At 42.9% G+C, this 24,711-nt stretch overlaps 1 protein-coding gene across 2 annotated transcripts in view; it reads left to right on the top strand.

Annotated features, from left to right (window-relative positions):
• Positions 1 to 10,046, top strand: part of ube2wb (ubiquitin conjugating enzyme E2 Wb) — a 39,222-nt gene extending 29,176 nt beyond the window's left edge. For both annotated transcript variants that reach the window (XM_084326255.1, XM_084326256.1), the window contains exons 4-6: positions 3,220 to 3,375; positions 4,583 to 4,658; positions 5,987 to 10,046. In XM_084326255.1, the coding sequence (XP_084182381.1) occupies positions 3,220 to 3,375; positions 4,583 to 4,658; positions 5,987 to 6,000 (246 nt within the window). In that variant the 3' untranslated portion in view covers positions 6,001 to 10,046. The remainder of the gene's footprint in view (positions 1 to 3,219; positions 3,376 to 4,582; positions 4,659 to 5,986) is intronic.
• The last annotated feature ends 14,665 nt before the right edge of the window (positions 10,047 to 24,711 follow it).

Here is a 24,711-nt window from a genome sequence, read left to right as displayed (position 1 = left end):
GAAGGAGCTCTCTCTCATGTGAAGCTCTCTCTTATGTGAGTCTCTCTCTCTCATGTATATATATGAGGCTCTCTCTGGTGCCAGAAAGCCCTGTTGTACCCATTGTTAACTTCCACCACCCTCTTTGCTCACAGGGATTGTCCTGTTCTCACTCTGTCTCTCTATCTCTCTTAATGTCACTCTTCACATCACACCCTCCTGTATCATCTCCTTTATCTCTTAATGCCTAATGTCCCCCTTACCCTCCTTTTATCTCTCCTCACTATCCCCTCCTGGTCTCTATTCCCCCCATTCTCTCTCCCTTCCCTCAGTCCCGGCCCCCCTCACCTAATCCCACAGCCCTCATGTCGGTGTAGAAGGCTAAGCCTGAGCTTATACGGTCATTATTTTCTGCTATTAATGTGAAAATCTGAACTCGTTCCAGAAGACTACTCTCCCAGTTTGTCACTCCCAGACCACTCTGCTTGTAAAGGTTGTAATAACAATGTAATTTCCCCCCTTGTGGATAATAAAGTTCTTCTTATCTTGTCTTAATTTGAACCAAAAACGTCCTGTGGTCAAACCTCCGAAAACCAAAAACCGTGCGCCTGTCTTTCGGGCAGCGATTCCAAGACTAGACGTTTCCGGATGAAAGCATTCAGATGGACATTGTCGCCATGTGGTTTTGTCCAGAGACCGGAGATTTAAGAAACACCAAATTGCGTTTACATCCCAAAAACAGTTCCCACAGTTAGGATAGCCGGAACTCTACCAATCTTTCGCCGGTGAGAATTGATATCTGAACTGAAGGAGAGGAAAACATAATAACCTTCTTACGGTCTTCTACTATCATGCACTCTTCCACTAAATAATCTTCATTGTCTATATTACTACCTACTATACTAATATGTCTCTACTACTATGCACTCAACACTGCAGCACCCAAGTTTCAACTCTGTATGATGAACATTGTTAACACATTCAGCGCCAGCAGCAAGGGGCGCTGATCCCCCTTCAGCGCCAGGTCTTTATTCAATGGATATAGTTTTAGAATGCCAAACTTGCGAGTCCTAAAACTATATTTTATATTCTAGCTATGGATCTAATAATAACGCCGTCGACTGTCAGTGAGTTGCTTCTGGGCAACATGCAAAAAACAGATTGTGTTTTCATCCGTACATTTCCGTTTTATACCGTTTTGAATATGAGTATAGTTTGAGTGATTCTTAGTAATTCCGGGAAAAGACGAGAAAAAGGCATTTTAGTGTAATCCAGTTATCACGTTGTAATTTTTTGGCTGATCATCTAATCATCCTGAAATCAACGCTAGATTATCATTATTATATCTCCTCGTGCATACATGAAATGGCCCTCGTAGCCCCCCCCCCCCACCGCAGCCAACGGTACACAGCACAACACGGTCCACACAGATAGCTTTGATCGCGGGAGAAAGAAATATCAGATCAACGCAGGATTTTATATATAGTGTTCTTACCTGGTCTCTGATGTAATGCAAAAAAAATAATCCAATTATCTGATCGCCATTCCAGTTATCCACAGCGATCCTGTCCCCGACATTACCGAGCGTTACACATGAATGGGCAAGCGGGGTTAGTGTTCCATGCCATCGTTGTAAAGTATTTAAACCCCGCCCCCATGGCTCAGATCGGCTCAGAAAACACAACAGACCATTTCCAATGGAGTGCAATAGCTCCACAAGGCAGTAGAGGGCGGTGTTGACCGTCTGCCAGCTCAGACACATTCACCAGGGTCTGCAGAGGCTGCAGCCATGAATTATGAATAGATATAGTGAATAAAAGAAATAACGATCCCAAAAACGAGTTAACTCATTGTTGGCGTTACGCATGGCAGCCAAAAACTAGTTAACTCGTCCTTGGCGCTGAATGTGTTAAGAGTTGTACCCTTCCTGCTGACTTGTCATACACAACTTGTAAGTGTAGGGCTTGACATTAACTTTTTAAGCTCAGATATTTTACTTGTCCGAAACGTACTTGTGAAAATAAAGGCCTATTAACAATTTGGACAATTATTATGATTTAATAACTTAAACACAGTGTGTGTGGGGTATATACTGTATGATCAGTCCTCCAGCTCATCTTCACTCCCCATCAGCACCAGCTCATCTTCCTCATCTCCCCTCACTCACGCACAGGGGTTAAACCCTAATCTACGCTAGGGCTGCACGGTTTTGGGAAAATATCTAATTGTGATTTTTCTGACGGATATTGCGATTGCGATTCAATTTGCGATTATAATTGTATTTTTCTTTTAAAGCAGCCCAACAGAGGTTTATTGTAAAATGTGACTTGCATCTGGCCTACGCGGTGGGTCTGCTTGGGACACCGAGCCTGGACATTTTTCTTTTTACCTGGGAATCGATACCGGTACCCAACGGTACCTTACTCTCTCTCTCTGAAGTCTAAACTTCACAACACACAATCCCCCTCCCTACCTCCCTCTCCCAAACCGTTCCTACAACAATTTTTTTATGTTTAAATATCAACATCTGGAAATCCTCAGTAAATACTATCAAACTCCTCTGACGTCATCTGGTCTTTCCAAAGAACAGATATGGGATGCGCACACACAGAAAGGGAGAGTATGATTTTAGAATATTTCAGCTAATGAAGTTAAATGTTTATTATCATCAACTATCCAGTTAGTTTTTATAGTGCAACGTTTTGCTACTTAAACGTTAATTGAACGTACAGTAGAGAGGGAGAGAGAGAGAGACATGGCCTCAGCCCCCGAGCCCCGCTCCCCCTTTCCCCACCATTGGAGCTCTGTTTCTCTGTCTGTGAGCAGGGTTAGCTAGCTTAGTTTAGCTAGCGTTAGCGGTTAACGTTAGTTTACCCCCGACGTGGGCATCCGGAATGACGAGGATGCAAAGCTTGTTGGACGCTTTGTAGTTTTCACTGCACATAGAAACAACAGTTTGGGGGGGGAAATGTACTTGTCCGTTTGGACAAGTTAAAGCTGTATTGTGCTTGTCCAACCATTTTAATTAAAAAAAAATTTTTACTTGTCCCGGACAATCGGACAAGCCTTAATGTCAAGCCCTGAAGTGGCTTTGGAGAAAAGTGTTCAGCTAAATAACTAAATGTAAAGAATGTAAAATGGCATCATTGTTTACAAACAGCTGGATTGACTTCTGCTTCTGATTCACTTAATGCATCTAATGGTGTTTTTGTCTTGTCTTGTTCTGCTCCGCTGTTGCAGGTCATGTTCACAGGAGAGAACGTACCTGTCCACCCTCATGTGTATAGCAATGGTCACATCTGTCTATCCATCCTGACAGAAGATTGGTCACCGGCCCTCTCAGTGCAATCAGTTTGTCTTAGCATTATCAGCATGTTGTCCAGCTGCAAAGAAAAGGTATGGGATCCAGAGCGGAGCCTTGGGGGATACCTACAGGGATTTATCTCAACTGTTTTTGATTTGATTTGAAATCTTTATTTCGAACATGTAAATTAATACAAACAAAATAAATAACTAAACAAAATTAAAACATAACTCAAACAAAATAATAACTAAACAAAAGCAAAACATAACTCAATTTACATGTTCGAAAAGGAGTAGGAAGAAGTATACACTTATTTAATCCTACCCCTTTTCCACTACTCAAATGAGTGTACTAATTTATAACATAAAAAAAAAATATATATATATATATGCAAAAATAAAAAAAACGATGTAAAACATGAAAGAAATCAAATAAAAATGTAAACACCCGTGAATATCAAGTCCCTTCCTCATCCCTGTACCTTGTGAACATCATTTCCTTATACATCAGTTTGAATTGTCTCATGTTTGGACATTGCTTTAGCACCATATTTAGACTGTTCCACAGTTTCACTCCACATATTGAGATGCAGTGTCTTCTCATGGTAGTGCGTACATTTAGAACTTTTAAATTTAGTTCTCCCCTCAGATTATAACCCCCCTCCCTATCAAAGAACAGTTCTTGAATGTTTCCTGGAAGTACATGACCTTTTGCTTTATACATTAATTGTGCCGTTTTAAATTCCACAAGATCATTTAACTTGAATGTTTTTTTACTTTAAAAATAATATGTTTGTGTGATCACGATAACCTGTAATGTGAACTATCCTTATGGCCCTTTTTTAGAGTATAAAAAGTGGTTGTAGTGTAGAATTATAAGTGTTTCCCCAGACTTCAGCACAGTAATTTAAATATGGTAAAACTAGTGAACAGTAGAGAATGTAGTGATTTTCTATCCAGAATGTGCTTTACTTTACTCATGACTGAAATGCTTTTTGACAGTTTAGATTGGACATGTTTTATGTGAGGTTTCCAACAGATTTTATGGTCTATTACACCTAGGAATTTATTTTCATAAACTCTCGTCATTTGTTTGCTAGGCTGCAGTGCCCGAACTGGTCATCATTTTCTAAATGTTGTTTATAAACCTACTCCTTACTTTAACCCTAACCTTAACCTCAGTGGTGATTTATTTATTTATTTTTACTTTGCAGCTTAGCTGTTTATTGACAAACCTGTAATAATGCTGTGTTTTGGCATCAAAGAGTTGAATTTGTTTGTTGTTCTCTTTCTTCTGTAGAGACGACCGCCTGATAACTCCTTTTACGTAAGAACATGTAACAAAAATCCAAAGAAGACAAAATGGTGGTATCATGGTGAGTGTTGACATGTTTTGATGCTCCTTTAAAGCTGCAGTAGGCAACTTCTGAGAAATTGGCAAGAGTGAGTTTACCTGCCCAGCAGAAATAGAGCAAGCTCTGCATCACTTTTCAAGCCCATGCACACGCAACTAAGGTTTTCCACAGACTCCCAGAGGCACCAGCAACTTTAAGCTGAAATTATTTTCTATTTATATCTTTTTCAATTTTTTTTATAATACAAAATATTTCCAAGCCTCTGGTCGGGAGGTGGTTTTGCATATTGTGTACTTTACATGAGTCTGTAAAACCTTTTGTTGCACGTGCATGAGCTTGACAGGTGATGCAGAGCTTGCTTTACTTCTGCCTGGCAGGTAAACTCACTCTGGCTAAAGACTCAATGAAATACAATCATTATCTTGTTGGATCTTGAAAATGATGACTAAAGCCCTTTGAAGTCTATCCACCTGGATATCAACAGAATCAATTAATTTCAGATATCCAAACAACTTCTGCTGAAATATTGCACAATATACTCTGGTTACGGACGGTCCATCATGGTCTGTCAGTTGTCATAGTTGTAAAGGATAACAACTAGCTAGCCCACAAACAAGTAATAATGTAATGAAACTGCTACAATGTAGTTAATTTCAGTGGTTTAAACACATCCACAGCAACTGAGACAATTTATTTATCACCTGCTAGCAGTTAGCTCATGTTAATCTACCATAGCAACCAATAACACTGGGCTCATGAATTTGTTTATATTTGAAAGCTTCATGTATTACGATACTAACTTGACATCTCCTGTCAGTGAATAGAAGGCCACGCCCCCTCAACATAGTGAGAGCTGGCTGTACTCAGAGAGGGTGCCCTAAGCCACGCCCTCTCAATACTGAGAGTTGGCTGTGCTCAGAGAGGGTGCCCTAAGCCACGCCCCCTCAACATAGTGAGAGCTGGCTGTGCTCAGAGAGGGTGCCCTAAGCCACGCCCTCTCAATACTGAGAGTTGGCTGTGCTCAGAGAGGGTGCCCTAAGCCACGCCCCATCAACATACTGAGAGTTGGCTGTGCTCAGAGGGTGCCCTAAACCACGCCCCCTCAACATACTGAGAGTTGGCTGTGCTCAGAGAGGGTGCTCTAAGCCATGCCCCCTCAACATACTGAGAGTTGGCTGTGCTCAGAGAGGGTGCCCTAAGCCATGCCCCCTCAACATACTGAGCGTTAGCTGTGCTCGGAGAGGGTGCCCTAAGCCATCATGAGAACACTTCAATGTCAATGTGCAAAGTCAGTTTAATTTGTGATTTTAAAATGTTTATTTGTTTTTTTATATCTCTTCCTTTCACAGATGATACCTGCTAGTACAAACTTTGAAGTCCTACTGACCTACATAAAAGCACTTTTTAAATCATTCAGTCTTTGAACTCTGACCTTTGACTGGAAAATACAATGGACACCATGCGCTGGATACTCTTGACCCCCCCCCCCCCCCCCCCCCCCGCACGCAGGCCATCAGATGCATGTTTTAGCCGGTTGTAAAATAGAGAGAGAGGGAAAAAATAACGGGAGCTTACGACCCGAGACGGACGCTTCTGTTCAGACGGTAGTAATGCAGTGAGCAAACAAGGTGGATTTGTAGTGAGATTATTATAATTCCTGTTTTAAGATTATTGTCGTTACCTTTTTTGGTTCTTGTATGGGTGCATTTTAAAGGTCCTTGTGTTGTGCAATAATGATGAGGGGACGCATGCTTGGGCCTACTGAGAGAAATCCAAATGTAATCCAGCTTCCTGGGAGGGATCTGACCATTGCAAACCCCAAGGAAATGCTTCATGTTTTTTTTGTTTCTTTTTCTTTAATGATATGCACTGAAAGGATTTGGACATTCATAATGGAATTTTGGGGGGGCAAGGCTTACACCAATGATAATTAGTTCACACTGCAAGCCATGGTGCTCAATTCTTGATTTATTACTCGGATCAGATTTATTTAGTAATATAACATTATTATTATAATTATCAGATTCCAGTGTGAACTGGTCATGCTCCTGAGCTGACCCGCATGCGCAAATGAACAATAAAGAAGATGGATGTAAACATGGAGGACACTGAAGTCACAGTTTATAGTTTGATTTATAAGTTGATGTGCAGTGGAGGATAATTCAGGATCAGATAATGGGGGCAAGGAGGAGGTGAAAGAGAGACATTTCTTCTTTCAATATGCTTTCAACACAGAGCGGTTATGATACATCCCCTCAAGTTGTACAGAAGTATCACCCTAAATACTTAAAGGTAAACACCTCACTGTCCCTCCACTGACCACCTCCATCACAGCTGTCTTTCATGTTTGTATTCACTGAGTGACCTCCCGCCACAGAATTGTGACAAAAAGTTGCATGAATTCTGCCATGACTGTTCAGACTGAGGTCCTGTTGCAAAATATCAGACCTGTATCTGATTCAGGACCACATATGAAAGTGGCCCAAATCAGAATTGAAAAGATCAGATTCCATGCGATTTGTGCCGTTCACACTGTCATGAAGAAAATCTGATCACATTCATGCCACCTTTACCTGCCGTCTGAACATAGCCTTTGATTCAGCTGAACTGTTTTAAACATACAGTTCAGATCGTCTCTTCTCTGCCCTCGTTCTCGATTTTCATCTTCATTAATACCTTCCGGCGTGTGTCTGCATTGTCTTTGATGTAAGCCTGAACAAAGTGAACGAGCCGCGACGGATCAACTTGTTTGTAAGTTGTCCCAACTTAAATGTGCTGTAAATGTTTCTGTTTTTTTGTTCAAGACAATAACTGGTCTACTCTACATAATAATATTAAAATAATGGCTCTACATTCCGACAGCCATCACTGATATAGAGTGTCTGGTCAGTAACATGGGTCTCCCAGTTGCTACGCTCTGCAGTAACAGAAAATACATGTGCTGGTATCGTCCTGTTCCCACTTTATCCAATCAGGAGAGAGAACCCTACTAGTTTAAAGCAAATTGGTCCTTGAAATAAGTAATATAATTACCAGTGCAGTAAGCTAATTTGGCTTGGCAAGACATAAGTAAATATATCTAGAGTTCTCTCCTGGTTGTATAGAGTGGGAACGGGATACCAGAAAATGTATTTCCTGGGAGAGCTCCCGTAGCTCACCGCATATCTCGGCGCTATTTCTGCGTCGGGGAAAACCGTGCTCGTCACGGATCTGGGGGACACGAGTTTGATTCCCGGACCCGCCGTCATTTCTCAGAATGTCTTCCCCTGCTCTACATCCCATTTCAACCTGTTTCTGTCGGTCATGCTTGACCAGAAAAGCGATAAACGCTAAAAAAATAAAGTTTTAAAAAAAAATGTATTTCCTGTTTACTGCAGAGCGAAGGGACTGGGATACCCATGTTACTGACCAAACACTCTACATCAGTGATGGCTGTCGGATTTTAGAGCTATTTAACACATATTCTAACAAACAAATATCATGTACAGCACCTTTTTTAAGGTTGTCCTGCAAGCAGCTCTACTTCTCCCTTTCAGGCTTAGAGGGATTTAGCTTTTCTTAATTTTTTTAACCTGTTATCATGAAGAGCAACTCCTCGTCATCTTCCAAACCTGAGAGACCCGAACGCAGCTTCCCCGCTGTGGGACAGAATGTTGGTACTCAAAGGGTTAACAGAACCAGACCCCCTCAGTTAGGCCGGCGAGCTCGGAGAGCATCTGAGACTGGCCCAACTCATGCAATGTCGGTTCTCCTGGTCCATTTTGTGAGCCTTGGAGACGTACCAAGGCATCACCTCCATGCAACAAATGTCTGTAAGAGAGCATCATCACACGATCCATTTTTATTTGTAAGATACTTTATTTTACTTTTTGTTTAAAAAAAAAAGAGAGAAAAGGAAAGAAAAAAAATTAAGAAAAAAAGATTATTGCTTTAATCTTCTAAAATGTTTCTGATTTTACATGTTATCTTAAGGTTTTATTTTGTTGTACTTTTACTTTTTCCAACTAGCTGATGCTTTGAAGGGGGCGTGTCTTTGATAGGGCAGTGTGTTTGGATTGTTTATTTATGTGCTATTTAATTTAAAAAAATAATCTGTATTCTGATCTCCAGAACGGTAGTGAAAGGTAAAAAAGAGGACTCTGTATAGTAATCTCGAGGGCAAGGCTTGGCGTGATTCCCCCCCCCCCCCCCCCAGTCGGAGTTTTGGCTCAGGTACTTTTTTCAATAAAGAGATCACCTCTTAAAAAAAAAAAAAAAAAGATTCCTATCAGATATTTTGAATTTAAACTATATTTTCACCAAAAATAAGAGACTGTTACGTTGTAAAATTATAACATGTCTGAAACTATTGTATATATAAGTCTTTAAATTGTCAGATAATGTGACAGATATTAGCAATGGGTGCAATTTACTTTTTTCTTTTTTGTTATTATTAGCAGAATTACCATAGGAGTGCTTTATTACTTTAGAAAGTTTGTCTGCATCTTTTTGCTAATTAGGATGTGTATACAGTTAACAACAAGTACTGTTGATCAGAAAGTTCAGTAGTTTTACTGTGGGGGTGCATGCGATTTAAAAAGAAAACCCTGCTTTTTTTTCCCTTCTTGGCACCAGATATGGTAACAACCGTGAGTCTATCCATCACGTATGTAATGGGTTCTGCACAGGATGGATTTTACAGCCTGTCGGTAGGCTGCGAGGCTCTGTGTTGTTTCAGACAATGATCACTCCATTCCTGTAAATAGCGTTTTGCTTGTCGCCATCCATTCGGGAATACTTGAATTTGCCATCCTGGGTTTGTTTGTTATTGTACTTGCTTTCATTTCCCTGCGTTTAAAAAATAAAAAAAACCTTTTTCTTGAATGCATCTGGTGTGAATGTATTGATATACTGTAGAGGGGATATCCATGGCACACTGGTATCTGAATACTATTGATTACCTAAAGACATCTATTTAACCAATGACTTGTCATCTATTTAACCAATGACTTGTTTTGTATTAGCTTCAGTGGTTAGGAACGTTACCTGCTGCCATGCAGTAAGGAAGGGCAGCGGGACTGGATTGATTGTGTGAATGCAGTCACAGTGGCATTAGTGCAGGGAAAAAGCATCTTCATCCGACAGACGGTAGATCAGTGGAGAATTGGGAGTGGATATGTTTCACAAGGGGTCTGGGTGGCTTATTTTCTTAATTTTTTTCCTGATTTAGACATTTTATTTTATTTATTTTCTTCCCCCCTCTTTTCAATGTGGTTTGAATTCTTAGCTTGCAGGTTGTTTATGAGTGATCAACACTAATGGAGTGTTATTTATATTTTAAAGACTATTGTTTTTTTTGATGTGCAAGCTCCATGTAATAGGTGCCTGTTCATTTTCATAATCAATAATAAAGCAAAGATTCACTTTTAATTCAACCTCGTCTTCTGCAATGTTTGATATTCTGTTGTTGAGATTATTGTACATTCTTCAAGCTTGGATCTAAAAAGAAAAAAAAAACAGGGACTGTTTGGTGCCAATCCTATTTAAAGTCCAAATTGATTATCATACGTATGACTTGGAATGACTTGTGACGGGCAAATGTCAATGTACATTTTCTACTTTCGTTTTTGTCCCTGAACTAATAATATTGTTTGGTCTTGTTCTCCACCTAGAAGGGTTTGTGCTCCATTGGTACTGAATTCCAAAAGACGACAGTAACGCCAAGGCGTCCTACAAAAAGCATGAGGTTTCCCTCATTTACAGTCACATTGAGTGTACATACGGAAATATGCACAATAGCATATAAAATCAAAACAATGAAGACCACTAAATGAGGCAAAGAGCAAGGATAAATCCAAATGCGTACAACTTGATTGACAAACGTTGGAGATCAAGGTTTTAAACTGCAACAGAGGGGAGAGTCTCAAGCTTTAAGGAGCTTTGGAGTTCATTCCATGAGCTAGAGGCATCATAGCAAAATGTAGATTTACCCTGTTCAGAGCAAACTCAAACCTTATGGACCAGCCACAGGTTGCTTACCAGTAAGGGCCTTAAAGATGAACCAATGAACCTACGTCTCCTGTGACTATTCCATAAGGAGTAGAATCACTGACGTGGTCAACGACCTCTCAACCCCCAGTTGTCGCAGACGATTTTGGTTGTTTGATTGTGAGAATTTCAAAGCTGTCTAGACCAGCTGGAGGAGAGTAACGGTGGAGAAAGTGGACACTGTCGTCACTATACTGTCTCACTTCTAGTGAATTAAATAGTGAAATTATAATATAATAATGCAGGACCTCTAGAGACGTCTTTATTCGGCATGCAACGACATGGGACATGCAATGGGCGGTGCACACACGCATGCATTGTCTTTCTCAGGCTCGCCGATGCGATTGAGCTCTGCGCTTAACCCATCCCGTCGTCCTATCCCCCCAAGGGCAGCCGGAAGGCGTGTATATTTTCCCTAACGGAGTTGCACTTCCGCGATCGGTTTGCGCGATCTGATTGGCCACTGATGTTTTTTTCAGCGCCAATCGCGTTACTCTTAACAATCGCGCCAGCTTTGATTTTTCTCTGTTTTCTCCCCGTCCCAATTTAGTCGTTGTGCCAATTCCCACCCCTCCCCTACCTGGTTGTTGTGCGCATGTTCTCCTACTGGTCGGTACAAGGGAACCCTGAAGTATCCGCACGCTTCCTCCGACACGTGCGGCGACAGCCAGTGGCTCTTCTCACCTGGCAGCGAGGGCTCTCATTGGTGAAGTGTAACGCGTGGGAGGTCACGCTGCCTTCATCAAGTCCTGCCTCCGCTCAGCAAGCGCCCAGACCTGACCTGTAGGCGTCGCTGTCCACAAAACCAGTTTCCCACCCACGGCTTCCCTCCCCCTAACCCAGCCAAACGAGTTAGTATAGCGGTCAGCCCAAGCCAAGGCAATGCTGACTCCGGGAGTCGAGACCGCAGCCTCTTGCATTGGTGACGAGCGCAATCTCCGCTACGCCACCTGACCGCCCTTACTAACCCTAACCTTAACCAACTAACCCTAACCTTAACCAACTTCGAAAGAGAGCGACTTCGAAAGAGTCGCCAAGCTTAACCAGTTTGTTAGGAGTAACACGTTTGGCGCTGAAAAAAACGTCAGTGGCCAATCAGATCGCGCAAACCGAACGCGGAAGTGCAACGTTAGGGAAAATATACAGTCGGGAGCAGACAGGGCGTCGGTGAGGTACCGCACCCGGGGACCAATCCAAGTGCTCCTGCCCGTCTTCGTCAGGGACAGCGTCAGCGATCTGTTGTGCATGTTTTTCCATTGGGTTTCTCTTACCGGGGGGGGGGGGACCCTTGCGAGCATGGGGAGAACATGCAAACTCCACACAAAGCCCTGGGAGATACCCCACATGGCATTGAGGAAACCTGGTCCCCAAGCCGGAATCGGACCCTGGACCTTCTTGCTGTGAGGCGACAGTGTTAACCACTACACCACCGTGCCACACCACACACCACCTGGACACCATGTTGAGAACCACTGGTCTTAACTCAATCAGTGCCTAGAGGTCGCTGTTTACCGTGTGGTAAGAAGGCCAGCGCTTTAAAGAATAGGGATACATGGCGGTGTTTGCAGGGCTCAAACTATATTTTATATCATAGCAATGGATATAAAACTATTGCCCATTTGACATCGAGTATATCGTTCAATTTGTGGGGGGGGAAATTTCATCCATACATTCCCGTTTTATACCGTGGTGAATATGAGTATAGTTTTAGAGTAATCCTGTGTAATCCCAGAAAACGCCGCTATGCAGCGTTTAGTGCATTTCACTAAAAACCGTGGCGTTTCTCGCTTGTATCAACAATCAATCTGAAATCAATGCTATATTATCGGTATTATGTTTTATCATGAATGCATGAAAGGGGGGGGGGTCGTTTTTCTATGCTCTGATCGTCACCAACGGAATACATTACACACATTATACACATATGTTCGGATCGCGGCGAAGGGATTCTTCGATCAACGCAAGATTGATACCATATAGCCCTTACCTTGACTAGGATGTACTCCAAAAAGAATATTCCAATTATCTGATCGCCATTCCAAGTATTGATGTCTATTGTGTTGCCAACATCCACCAAAGAACATGAACCGGGATTCTGGAGTGCTTGATTCTCCTCAATCCATGTGTTATAAACGCTTGTCCTGCCCGACAAGGAAAACCCGGACCGGACTTTTTAGATCGACATACAGCCCAAGCCAGAGAGTTTCCAAGGATGTTTAATACCGGCCGCAAGGCGGCAGGCGGCCGTATTGGACGTTTGCTATCTCAGACTCATTCCCAATGATAACACGGTGAGTTAACCCGACTTTATTCGTGAGTGGTGTCCAATGAGTTAAAGGTGCTATGGATAACATTCAGCCACTAGATGTCGCACTAGAGCACCATCATGTTATTTATCCAGTCAGGTGCATTCCACATGGGGAAATGGGAAGTAGGGAGGGGATACATGCACGCAACATGTAAACAACAACATTACATTCTGGACCCATTTTAACACTTTGATTGCCTAAGGCTAAATTCATGATATACCATAGGTTGCCAGCTCTATTTGTCTATGTAGAAGTTCCCCTTCTTTGCAGGGCTATAACTTTTTAAATTCTATTTCTAAATTGCCATTATTAGGGCCCATTCAATGTCATATGTATTGTTCAGGGTGTATGAACGTTAAACTTTTTCATTCACATATTCATACTAAAATATGATCTAAAGTATAAGTATGTTTTCATCTCTTTCTGCAGCTTTCTTCAGAACGTGATTTATAGCCCCAAATGCATTATATTGATGATCAAATAAAGTTTGATAGCAATCGGCGCGATATAAAAAAATCCAACTGGACGGACTTCTGGAAGTTACTACACGTAATCTGATGTTGACCGGATGGCCGAGGGGGCGTTTATAATTCCGTGGGCAGCGTTATACCATTCATCTAATGTGGGTCAAATGTTCATCATAGCAGTTAGTATCGTACACATTGAAAAATAACGCTGAATCTTACCGTATCTTCCTCGCGCGGTTGGGCGATGAGCGTGGAACAGACATTTTCCTATTATGGGATATAGAAATATCCGGTCCATTTCCAGGTTGTATAATAATATATATGTCCAAATCATGTTGTTTTTTCGAGTTATTTGCAGCGATCGATGTTCACTGTGTGAAGACTGAGTCTCTCTAACACTAGCGAGTGCCCGGACCCCATATGGAGTGAGTCCTACCGGGTTAAAGGTAACATCCGTTTTTTCGATATGCCGATCGGCCACCAGATGGCGGTCTTGAACCGCTAGAGGATTGAGAGGAGATCACACTTGTGTCTCAGGGCCCCGGAAAGGAAATATGATTCCGATCACAGATTTTTGAAATATTGATATCAAAGACGAGTTACGGCGTCTTCGGCAACTTGAGCATGGCGGGGAAGGACGCCTAAAAGCGTCTTCCGGCAGTTAAAGTGTTAAAATGATGAATTCATTAATCAATATTTTTTGGGGGAGAAAAGCAATACTTTTATTCTGCACCTTTCTAAAAACTGGATGCATTTCTGTGGGTGTATTATTAAAAGTATTGAAATTATTTAATTATAAATTAATTTGGTACTATAGATCTTGAATCTGTCATTAAAGGATTCTGTATCGAGGCAGGAATGACTTTGAATCCACATGTAAAAAAAAAGACTGGTATGGTCCTTTAAAGATTAATTACACTGGAATTTACAAGTAAATTGTAATCCTGCAAATGTAAACATTTAAAAATATATATAGAGATATTTTATTCTATTTTATGAGTTTGAGTTATGAGCTGTAAGAATTACATTTGTAGGGGAATCTACAATGAAAGTTAAAGGATGTCACTTTTCAACCATCCCAGGCAGTGCAATACAATGAACTTAACATGCTCTTCTCAGCCCAACACCGAAGATGATGTAGGGCAGGGCTATTCAACTAAATTGTTCAGGGGGCCACATTGTCAGAAACCCAAGGGGCCAGGGGCCGGACTGCCACGGCGCCTCCCCGTGCTATGAATATATGTACACTTGACACAACACGCAACCACATTTTCACAACTTTTATTTAACTACATTGCAAAAGTAGTATACTTTTAAAAAAAAGTGCTTCATTTATGTGCCACATCTGCAACATCTCCTGCAAAAAGTGCTTCATTTATGACTGTGCAACAACTGCAACATCTCCTCTTCAACATTTCAATATAAAAATAAAATAAAAAACAAACAAGTGCATGATGTGCATCTGAACATTCTAACATCAACACTTGAACAAAAAAACACATTATAGTGCAGCTGAGCTTATGAAAAAGTGCTTCATGTCTGTGCAACAACAGCAAATCACAGCATCTTATTAGCACTTATTGTCCACTCTTAACTCTCAAACATCAGGGGGGTGGGGGGCAGACAGGCCTAGCCTACATACACACATCTAATGAGAGCGATTGCACTTCTTTGACTGGGCAATGGCAGAGAAAGAGGGTTCATAGGAAGTGAGGGCTACCCGCAAACAGTGATGCAAATGCTCATTTGTCAAGGAGGCACGGTTGCTTGTTTTAATGGCATTCATGTGAGAGAAACTGGATTCACAGGTGTATGTTGAGCCAAACATTGTTAGCACAGATATTGCCAGCGTTTTTATTTTGGGGAATGTCTTGACATGAATACACTTTATCCAAAATGTTGTGGTGGATTCATTCTCAAGTGCCTGCTTCAGAGCAGATGATGCTTGCATGTCAATTATTTCAAGTTGCAGGAGACCTTCATCAATGTGAAGTGATGCAAGGAACTCTTGTCCTTTTGTGGAAATAGCAGCTACATTGGCAAATGGGTTGCTCACAAAATCAATTCTCTGGACATGTCAAATTCATCAAATCGACTTGCAAAGTTTTCCCTCAATTTATCAATGAAATCTGTCATTAATTGAGTGACTTTTGGCTCAATTGTGCGTGTTAACGTTGACATGAAAAAGAAAATTGTATTATCATGTAATCTTTGGCGGGCCGGTCAGAATCATCCCGCGGGCCGCCAGTTGAATAGCCCTGATGTAGGGTGTAGGCTACATATAACTAACTACTCATTTCAAACCTTTATTTCAACTCGTAAGATACCGAGGTTACACTAATTTACAGCAATGGCAAGCTTACAAAATAAATAATTAAATAAAATAAAATCAGCTAAGACAGTTACAAGTCGACACATAGTGGTCGGAGTTCATACTTTTAAATGCAGCAAGAGAAGGAAGAACCTTCAGCTTCATCAGTTTGAGGACATTCCAGGTGTTGGAAGCATCAAAGGAAAAAGCAGAGATTCCATTCCAACAGTGCTGTGATGTAAGAGGGACGTTTACCAATAAGGGCTTTAAAAATAAACAAATACCAACGATAGTTATGCCTTTCAATGAAGGCCATCCAACCTTTTCATGATGGACACGGTGGTGGGTCACCAGTTTTACAGTACCAGTAGCCCCTTTCATGACTGTGATGCTGGTCTCTGACAAGAACAAGTTACAGGTTGAAAAAACCCTCAGCTCGGAGGCGGCTGGGTGGCGCAGCGGACTAAACGCTTGTCACCAACGCGAGAGACAATACTGCCGTCATACTGGCTCAACAATATTGTCACAAGGAAAGATGAAATTACCTACCTGGGTTCCATCCTAGAGGCTAATCTTTCCTGTGACAAAATGGCATCCAATGTAATAAAAAAAAGTCAACCAACGAACTCGGTTCTTGTACCGGATCTCCTCTCTGGTAAACAAGAATACCCTGAAGACTCTGGCAGGAGCACTCATTCAAGGGTACTACGACTATGCTTGCACCTCATGGTACCAAAGCACCTCAAAGGCACTAAAAAACAAATTACAAACATCTCAAAACAAACTAGTCAGACTACTGCTTGACCTGACTCCTAGAACCCACCTCACCCCTGCCCACTTTGACAACCTAGGATGGCTTAGAGTAGACGACAGAGTACATCAACTTGCAATGGGCCTGGTCTACAAGATACACTACACGACCAAGGTACCCATGTACATGTCAAAATACTTCCCAAAGTTCAGTGAATACCACGATCAGCGGTGCGTTCCTGATATCAACTGTGATTGCACGCACGCTAATGGCGCCACATGCACGCGCGCTCCCGGCGCGTGCGCATAAATGTCCCCTTGCTTGAGCACAGACTAAAGACTGCCTAATTGCCTCTACGAATGGAATGTAACACATATCATTCACAAGTTAGGTGTGAATGTATCTGAGAACGTATTTCTTTTTTTGATCCACTTTTTCTCCCATTTTCTATATTTTCTCCCATCCCAATTTCATATCATCCAATTCAACCCTCCCCTGTCACGAACGCTGTTTCTTGCCTCCCACAAGCCGGCTGCAATGTGGACTAAGTCATACATAGCACAAGTCCCCTCCGGTACTTGAGGTAACAGCAGTTGCATCTTTTCACCTGCGCAGCTCGATCTCTCAGTGGCGAGGAGTAACGCGTGGGAGGCTCACGCTGCCCCCGACACTTCCTGATTCTACTGCGCAGGCGCACCAACCGACCTGTAGGAGTCGCTGTCCACAACGCCCGATCCCCACCCATCAGTTTCCCACCCCCTAATACGGCCAATGTGTATTAGTATGAACGACCAGCTAAACTGAAAGCAATGTGGAGCGCTGGGCTCGAACAGGCGAGCCCAGCGTCTCCGCATTCGTGGCGAGCGCCTTGCCCACTACGCCACGTAGCCGCCCTTATCTGAGAACGTATTTAACACACCTGACGACCGGCGCTATTGATATGCAAAGTAGCCCAGGTGGGTACTTATAGCGAGTTGGCGAGTGCAGCGCACTTCTGCTCAAATCTTTGGTCAAATCTTACTCTGCACGGAGTGCAATCTCGTCCCATGAGCAACGCATGCCTGACCACGATCACAACACCAGAGGGAGCTCCACAAATCATGTTAAACCCAAATTCGGCTCAAACAAGGGACTAAACACGTTTCGCAATTATGCCACATCAATGTGGAACGCCCTACCCAAAGCTGTAAAGCAGGGGTAGGCAACCCTAGGCACACGTGCCTGCGTAGGCACGCGGGGGCATTTTCATAGGCACAGGGGGCAGCATTAAAAAAATATAAAAATAAAAATTATTATAATTATTATTTATTTATTTTTTTGCTTTGAAATATTATAGTGAAATATTTTGCACTGTTGTCGCATTTATCTTGTTGAAATCCTCCCACAGGTTCTTTTTACTACAACATATTTAATTGAGACCCTTTATTTGTTTATTATTTCAATTTAGCTGGAAATACATTGTTACATCATTCAGTAACATTTGCAGAGCCTTATAACAAAAACATTATTACGGTCACCATTGTGACCAGTGGGATTAATCAACACATTTTATTATTTATTTTTCTATTTCATTGAACATTGCACATGTTAAAAGCCATTTCTTTTACTCAAAATGTGAGTATTACCAAGTCAACTTGTGTTCTTAAAACAATGACAATAAACATAGTTTTATTAGGTTGAAATAATGTGGTTGTGTACTTATTTTTCTGTTAACTTATTATGGATTGAAAACTGAAAACCTTAATGCACAGTAACTGAACTCAATATTTTTAAGTTTAAGTTTTAAGTTCTGGTACTTATTATTATAAAAGAATTACAGTGTAGTCTTGCGATCAATCAAAACGTAGTTACACGATAGACCTCACATTCACCCTCCATTCACATCCTGGTGTTCTCCTGGTGTTCTCCATTAGGCCTGTAGGTGGAGCTATGACAGCACACGTACAATGGTGTGTGATGTGTCCAAAAATGAATGGGCAAATGTGAGTGAAATGGTCGCACTGTATGCAGCTGTTTGTCTGCATTGCATCCCCCCCCCCCCCAACTCAAATTTAGGGTTGATACAACCATCATAATAATATTGTTAATAATAACAATAACAATAATGATGTAATAATGTAAAAATTATCATTAAAAATACCTGATTATGAGAAAAAAAATGTACGATGCATGGAATATTGTTGAGGCACACTAGTTACAACTATATTTCAAACAGGCACTCCATGTCAAAAAGGTTGCTGACCCCTGCTGTAAAGGAATGTGAATCACTACCCACCTTCAAAAACACTCTCAAAAAACACCTACGGGAGACTGCAATTCAAAACTGGCCCCTACAAATGTCCTAACCCAGTTGTACAGTAAATGACCAAGTATGGCTTTGTCAGTATTCCAATGTACAGTGTACAGTGTCCCCCCCCCCCGACCCAAATCTGGTATGTCATAAATGTATAGATGTAGCAGTACTGTACTGTCTATCTGTATGTTGTGTATGTCATAATATGTTATGATGAATTGAAAATGGGGGACCCTGATGTAAACAAGACGAAAGTCTTTCTCTGGTCTGCATCCCCTTAACAATTGTATGTATTGAGCTGTACTGTACTGTACCCATTCTGCAATCTGTTAATAAACTTTTCAATCAATCAATCAATCAGAGGCGCAGAAACAGGCGTCACACGATTGGCGCAGATGTCACATGACCAGAAACGTCAGTGGCCAATCAGATCGCGCAAACCGAACGCGGAAGTGCAACTCCGTTAGGGAAAATATTCACACGGTTTGGCCGACTGAATCCACAATTTCCCATAGGAAACCACCCTATTTTAACTGGTCTGACGCGAAACGTTCGTTATACAAGTATCGCAGAGACATTTCAAAGGTACTCACAGTTGCACGAGGGTCTTGGACAGATAAACGCAATGGTTTGAAAGCTCGGCGTTGCTAATACACTTTTTTTTTTTAAATGTATAAACGTGTAAACATCACCTAGACGGCAGTGCGGCGTTCGGGGGAGAGCAGCCATACGTTCTTCGCTATTTACACGTTTATAAAACATATTTAAAATGTTTATTAGGAACGCCGAGCTTTCAAACCATTGCGTTTCTCTGTCCAAGACCCTCGTGCAACTGTGAGTACATAACAGTCACGAAAGGGGCTACAGTACCAGGTTTTCTGTGTTGAGGATCATTTTCTGCTACGACATGAAGTTTATACTACTGTGATTATAGTCCCTTCTAACCTGGATTTATAGCACCATCTACTGGTCACCTCAGTGTATAACAAACAGACGTTTTCTTTTCTCTGACGATTTATTTATTGATCATAATTAATGTGATTAGTTTCATTAGATTGAGCAAACTGTTAAAACCTACAGTATGCACACAGACCTATCTCAACAAACCCCTCTTTATTGCTAGGAAACCAACAGTTGTGATCAGAGTGAATTTCAAGATCCCCCAAGGAGCTAGGATCCTAATGATCACCTGTATAATTCTATGATGATCAAGCCAAGTGTTCCTTTATTAATCCCCTTTGGGAAATTCAAGTGTCATAGCAGCATGTGGGGGGAGGGTACAGGTATGATAGGTAGTAATAATAATAGAACATAATAGATAATAGAACAAAGTGCAAGTAGCAATGATAATAGTGATAACAGTAGTAGTAGTGAACAGTAGTGAGTGGCAGGATTCAATCAGACAGTATATAGTATATATAGTAACACACTGCACTAGAGTCCTAACAGTGTTTATTATTAAGAGTCAGATAGTCCTAACAGTGTTTATTATTAAGAGTCAGATAGTTCTAACAGTGTTTATTATTAAGAGTCAGATAGTCCTAACAGTGTTTATTATTAAGAGTCAGATAGTCCTAACAGTGTTTATTATTAAGAGTCAGGTAGTCCTAACAGTGTTTATTAATAAGAGTCAGATAGTCCTAACAGTGTTTATTATTAAGAGTCAAATAGTCCTAACAGTGTATATTATTTAGAGTCAGACAGTCCTCCCAACAGTGTTTATTATTAAGAGTTGTGTGTATTGAGCTGTACTGTATTGTACCCATTCTGCAATCTGTTAATAACGTTTTCAATCAATCAATCAATCAGATAGTTCTAACAGTGTTTATTATTTAGAGTCAGACAGTCCTCCTAACAGTGTTTATTATTAAGAGTCAGACAGTCCTAACAGTGTTTATTATTATTAAGAGTCAGATAGTTCTACCAGTGTTTATTATTAAGAGTCAGATAGTTCTAACAGTGTTTATTGTTAAGAGTCAGATAGTCCTAACAGTGTTTATTATTATTAAGAGTCAGATAGTTCCAACAGTGTTTATTATTAAGAGTCAGATAGTTCTAACAGTGTTTATTATTAAGAGTCAGATAGTTCTAACAGTGTTTATTATTAAGAGTCAGATAGTCTTAACAGTTCTCAAGTTCACCAGCCGTTAGCTCTCCAGTGAGCAGCAGTCCGTGTCCACGGTTCTGGAGCCTGATGGCTACTGACACGAAGGACTGGCCGAGGTGGTTTGTGGTGTGTCGTGGGGGGGGGTAAGTCTATGGCTGAATGTGCTTTTGTGTTTTCCAGAATAGCGTCCAGCATTTTCCTCGTCCTCCTCTCAGCCACCTCCTCTAGTTTGACCAGTTTGACTCCCACTACAGAGCTAGCCTTCCTCACCAGCTTGTTCAGTTAGTTAGTGTCTCTTGAGTTAGTTGTTACCCTCCCAGCAGGCTCAAGTCAAGTCAAGAGTTTTATTTGTCACAGCATACAAGTATACAATGAAATGCGGGTGGTCTTGCCCGCAACGATGTGCAATACAGTAGTACAACATATAATAGAATCCAATAAAACAACATTGTGCAATAAACAGGTAACATAGTGGGGCATCTCGGTATTTGTACATAGTTATTTACAGAGCATGAAGGACATGCTAGGTCCTTTGGTAGTGCAATACACTGTTACTGTTGCTATACTATTTTTAAAGTGACCTTTCCTTTGTGGCCATAAGTGTGGGCATGTGCAGCATGAGTGTGTGCTTGCTCATGTTAAAGTGGCTGCTAGTGTGCGAGCGTGTACAGCGTGCGTGTCGTGTGTGTGCTCATGTGTGCTTGTGTGTGGAGAGTTCAGTGTTCTGTGGCACTCAGTGTTCAGTGTTCAAGGCTCTGATGGCCTGGGAGAAGAAGCTGAGCCGAAGCCTCTCTGTCCTAGTAGCTGGGGTTCGCAGGCGTCTGCCTGACCTCAGCAGCTGGAACAGGCTGTTATTGGGGTGGTGAGGGTCTTTCATTATTCTGCAGGCTCTGGATTTGCACCTCTTGTTGTATAGAACCAGACGGACCGGACACCAGATGGACCAGACACCAGGCTCACCAGACGGACCGGACACCAGGCTCACCAGACACCAGGCTCACCAGACACCAGGCTCACCAGACGGACCAGGCTCACCAGACGGACCAGACACCAGGCTCACTGGACACCAGGCTCACCAGACACCAGACACCAGGCTCACCAGACACCAGGCTCACCAGACGGACCAGACCCCAGGCTCACCAGACGGACCAGACACCAGGCTCACCAGACGGACCGGACACCAGGCTCACCAGGCACCAGGCTCACCAGACGGACCAGACACCAGGCTCACCAGACGGACCGGACACCAGGCTCACCAGACACCAGGCTCACCAGACACCAGGCTCACCAGACACCAGGCTCACCAGACGGACCAGACACCAGGCTCACCAGACACCAGGCTCACCAGACACCAGGCTCACCAGACACCAGGCTCACCAGACGGACCAGACACCAGGCTCACCAGACACCAGGCTCACCAGACACCAGGCTCACCAGACGGACCAGACACCAGGCTCACCAGACGGACCAGACACCAGGCTCACCAGACACCAGGTTCACCAGACGGACCAGACACCAGGTTCACCAGACGGACCAGACACCAGGTTCACCAGACGGACCAGACACCAGGTTCACCAGACGGACCAGACACCAGGTTCACCAGACGGACCAGACACCAGGTTCACCAGACGGACCAGACACCAGGCTCACCAGACACCAGGCTCACCAGACACCAGGCTCACCAGACACCAGGCTCACCAGACGGACCAGACACCAGGCTCACCAGACGGACCAGACACCAGGCTCACCAGACGGACCAGACACCAGGCTCACCAGACGGACCAGACACCAGGTTCACCAGACGGACCAGACACCAGGTTCACCAGACGGACCAGACACCAGGTTCACCAGACGGACCAGACACCAGGTTCACCAGACGGACCAGACACCAGGTTCACCAGACGGACCAGACACCAGGTTCACCAGACGGACCAGACACCAGGCTCACCAGACGGACCAGACACCAGGTTCACCAGACGGACCAGACACCAGGCTCACCAGACGGACCAGACACCAGGTTCACCAGACGAACCAGACACCAGGTTCACCAGACGGACCAGACACCAGGTTCACCAGACGGACCAGACACCAGGCTCACCAGACAGACACCAGGCTCACCAGACAGACACCAGGTTCACCAGACGGACCAGACACCAGGTTCACCAGACGGACCAGACACCAGGCTCACCAGACGGACCAGACACCAGGTTCACCAGACGGACCAGACACCAGGCTCACCAGACGGACCAGACACCAGGTTCACCAGACGGACCAGACACCAGGTTCACCAGACGGACCAGACACCAGGTTCACCAGACGGACCAGACACCAGGCTCACCAGACAGACACCAGGCTCACCAGACAGACACCAGGCTCACCAGGTAACAGGGCTTTAGTTCACTCAGAATCTGACTCTGATCAGAATCAGAAAGGTATTTATTGCCAAGTACACATACAATACAAGGAATCTGATTTGGTCATTTGGTGCGACATTAACGGACAGAAAAATAAAAGGTAGAATAACATAAAATGGAATATAAACTAAATTAAAATAGAAATAGAATAGAATTATAAAATAGGCCAGGGCTATAGAATTGTGCAAAATGTGGTCGAGTATAAACACTAACTGACTTTACACTCAGTTGTCCTACTATGAGCTACTAGTGACACCCTCCCCCTCTCTCTTTCTCTCTCTCTCTCACACACACACACACACACACACACACACACACACACACACACACACACACACACACACACACACACACACACACACACACACACACACACACACACACACACACACACACACACACACACACACACGATCCAATATATTGTTATACGCCTGACAGTCTCCTGAACATGGCGCAACCAATCCCAAGTCGATCGACACTTTCTCGGCCGAGCTATAGTGGTCATGGTCATGCTGGACCTCCAAAAGGCTTTCGACACTGTCAATCACTCCATTCTGATTGACAAGCTAAAAGCAATTGGTTTTGATAGTTTATCAGTGAGCTGGATGAAATCCTACCTGGAGGGGAGAGAACAGATGGTGGAGGTAAACGGTACTCTATCCCCCCCCCCCCCCCCCCTCCCATTGAGCTGTGGTGTTCCACAAGGAAGCATACTAGGACTGTTACTGTTCCTAATTTATGCAAATGACATGTCATCAGCTTGTGACTGCAACTTGTTCCTGTTCTTGATTCTTGTACCGGATCTCCTCTCTGGTAAACAAGAATAGCCTGAAGACTCTGGCAGGAGCACTCATTCAAGGGTACTACGACTATGCTTGCACCTCGTGGTACCAAAGCACCTCAAAGGCACTAAAAACAAGATTACAAACATCTCAAAACAAACTGGTCAGACTACTGCTTGACCTTACTCCTAGAACCCACCTCACCCCTGCCCACTTTGACAACCTAGGATGGCTTAGAGTAGACGACAGAGTACAGCAACTTGCAATGGGCCTGGTCTACAAGATACACTGACTACACGTAACACGACCAAGGTACCCATGTACATGTCAAAATACTTAATAACACCAGAGGGAGCTCCACAAATCATGTTAAAGGGGAACTCCAACATTTTGGGAAATTAGCTTATTTAACATCTTCCCTGGAGTTAGACAAGAAGATACATACCTTTTTTGTCTCTGTGCGTGCATTTTAGCTTTGGGAATAGACGCTCCGTTAGCATAGCTTAGCTTCATCACTGGAAGTGAGGCAGGACAGTAGCCTTACAGTGCCTTACAGTGTATTGCAAGGTCTGACATTGACCAAACTTGATATGCATGACCTTGGTGGGCT

Source organism: Notolepis coatsorum, assembly GCF_963971535.1.
Source record: "Notolepis coatsorum genome assembly, chromosome: 12".
NCBI lineage: Eukaryota > Metazoa > Chordata > Actinopteri > Aulopiformes > Paralepididae > Notolepis > Notolepis coatsorum.
This window is presented reverse-complemented; position numbering and strand designations above follow the sequence as displayed.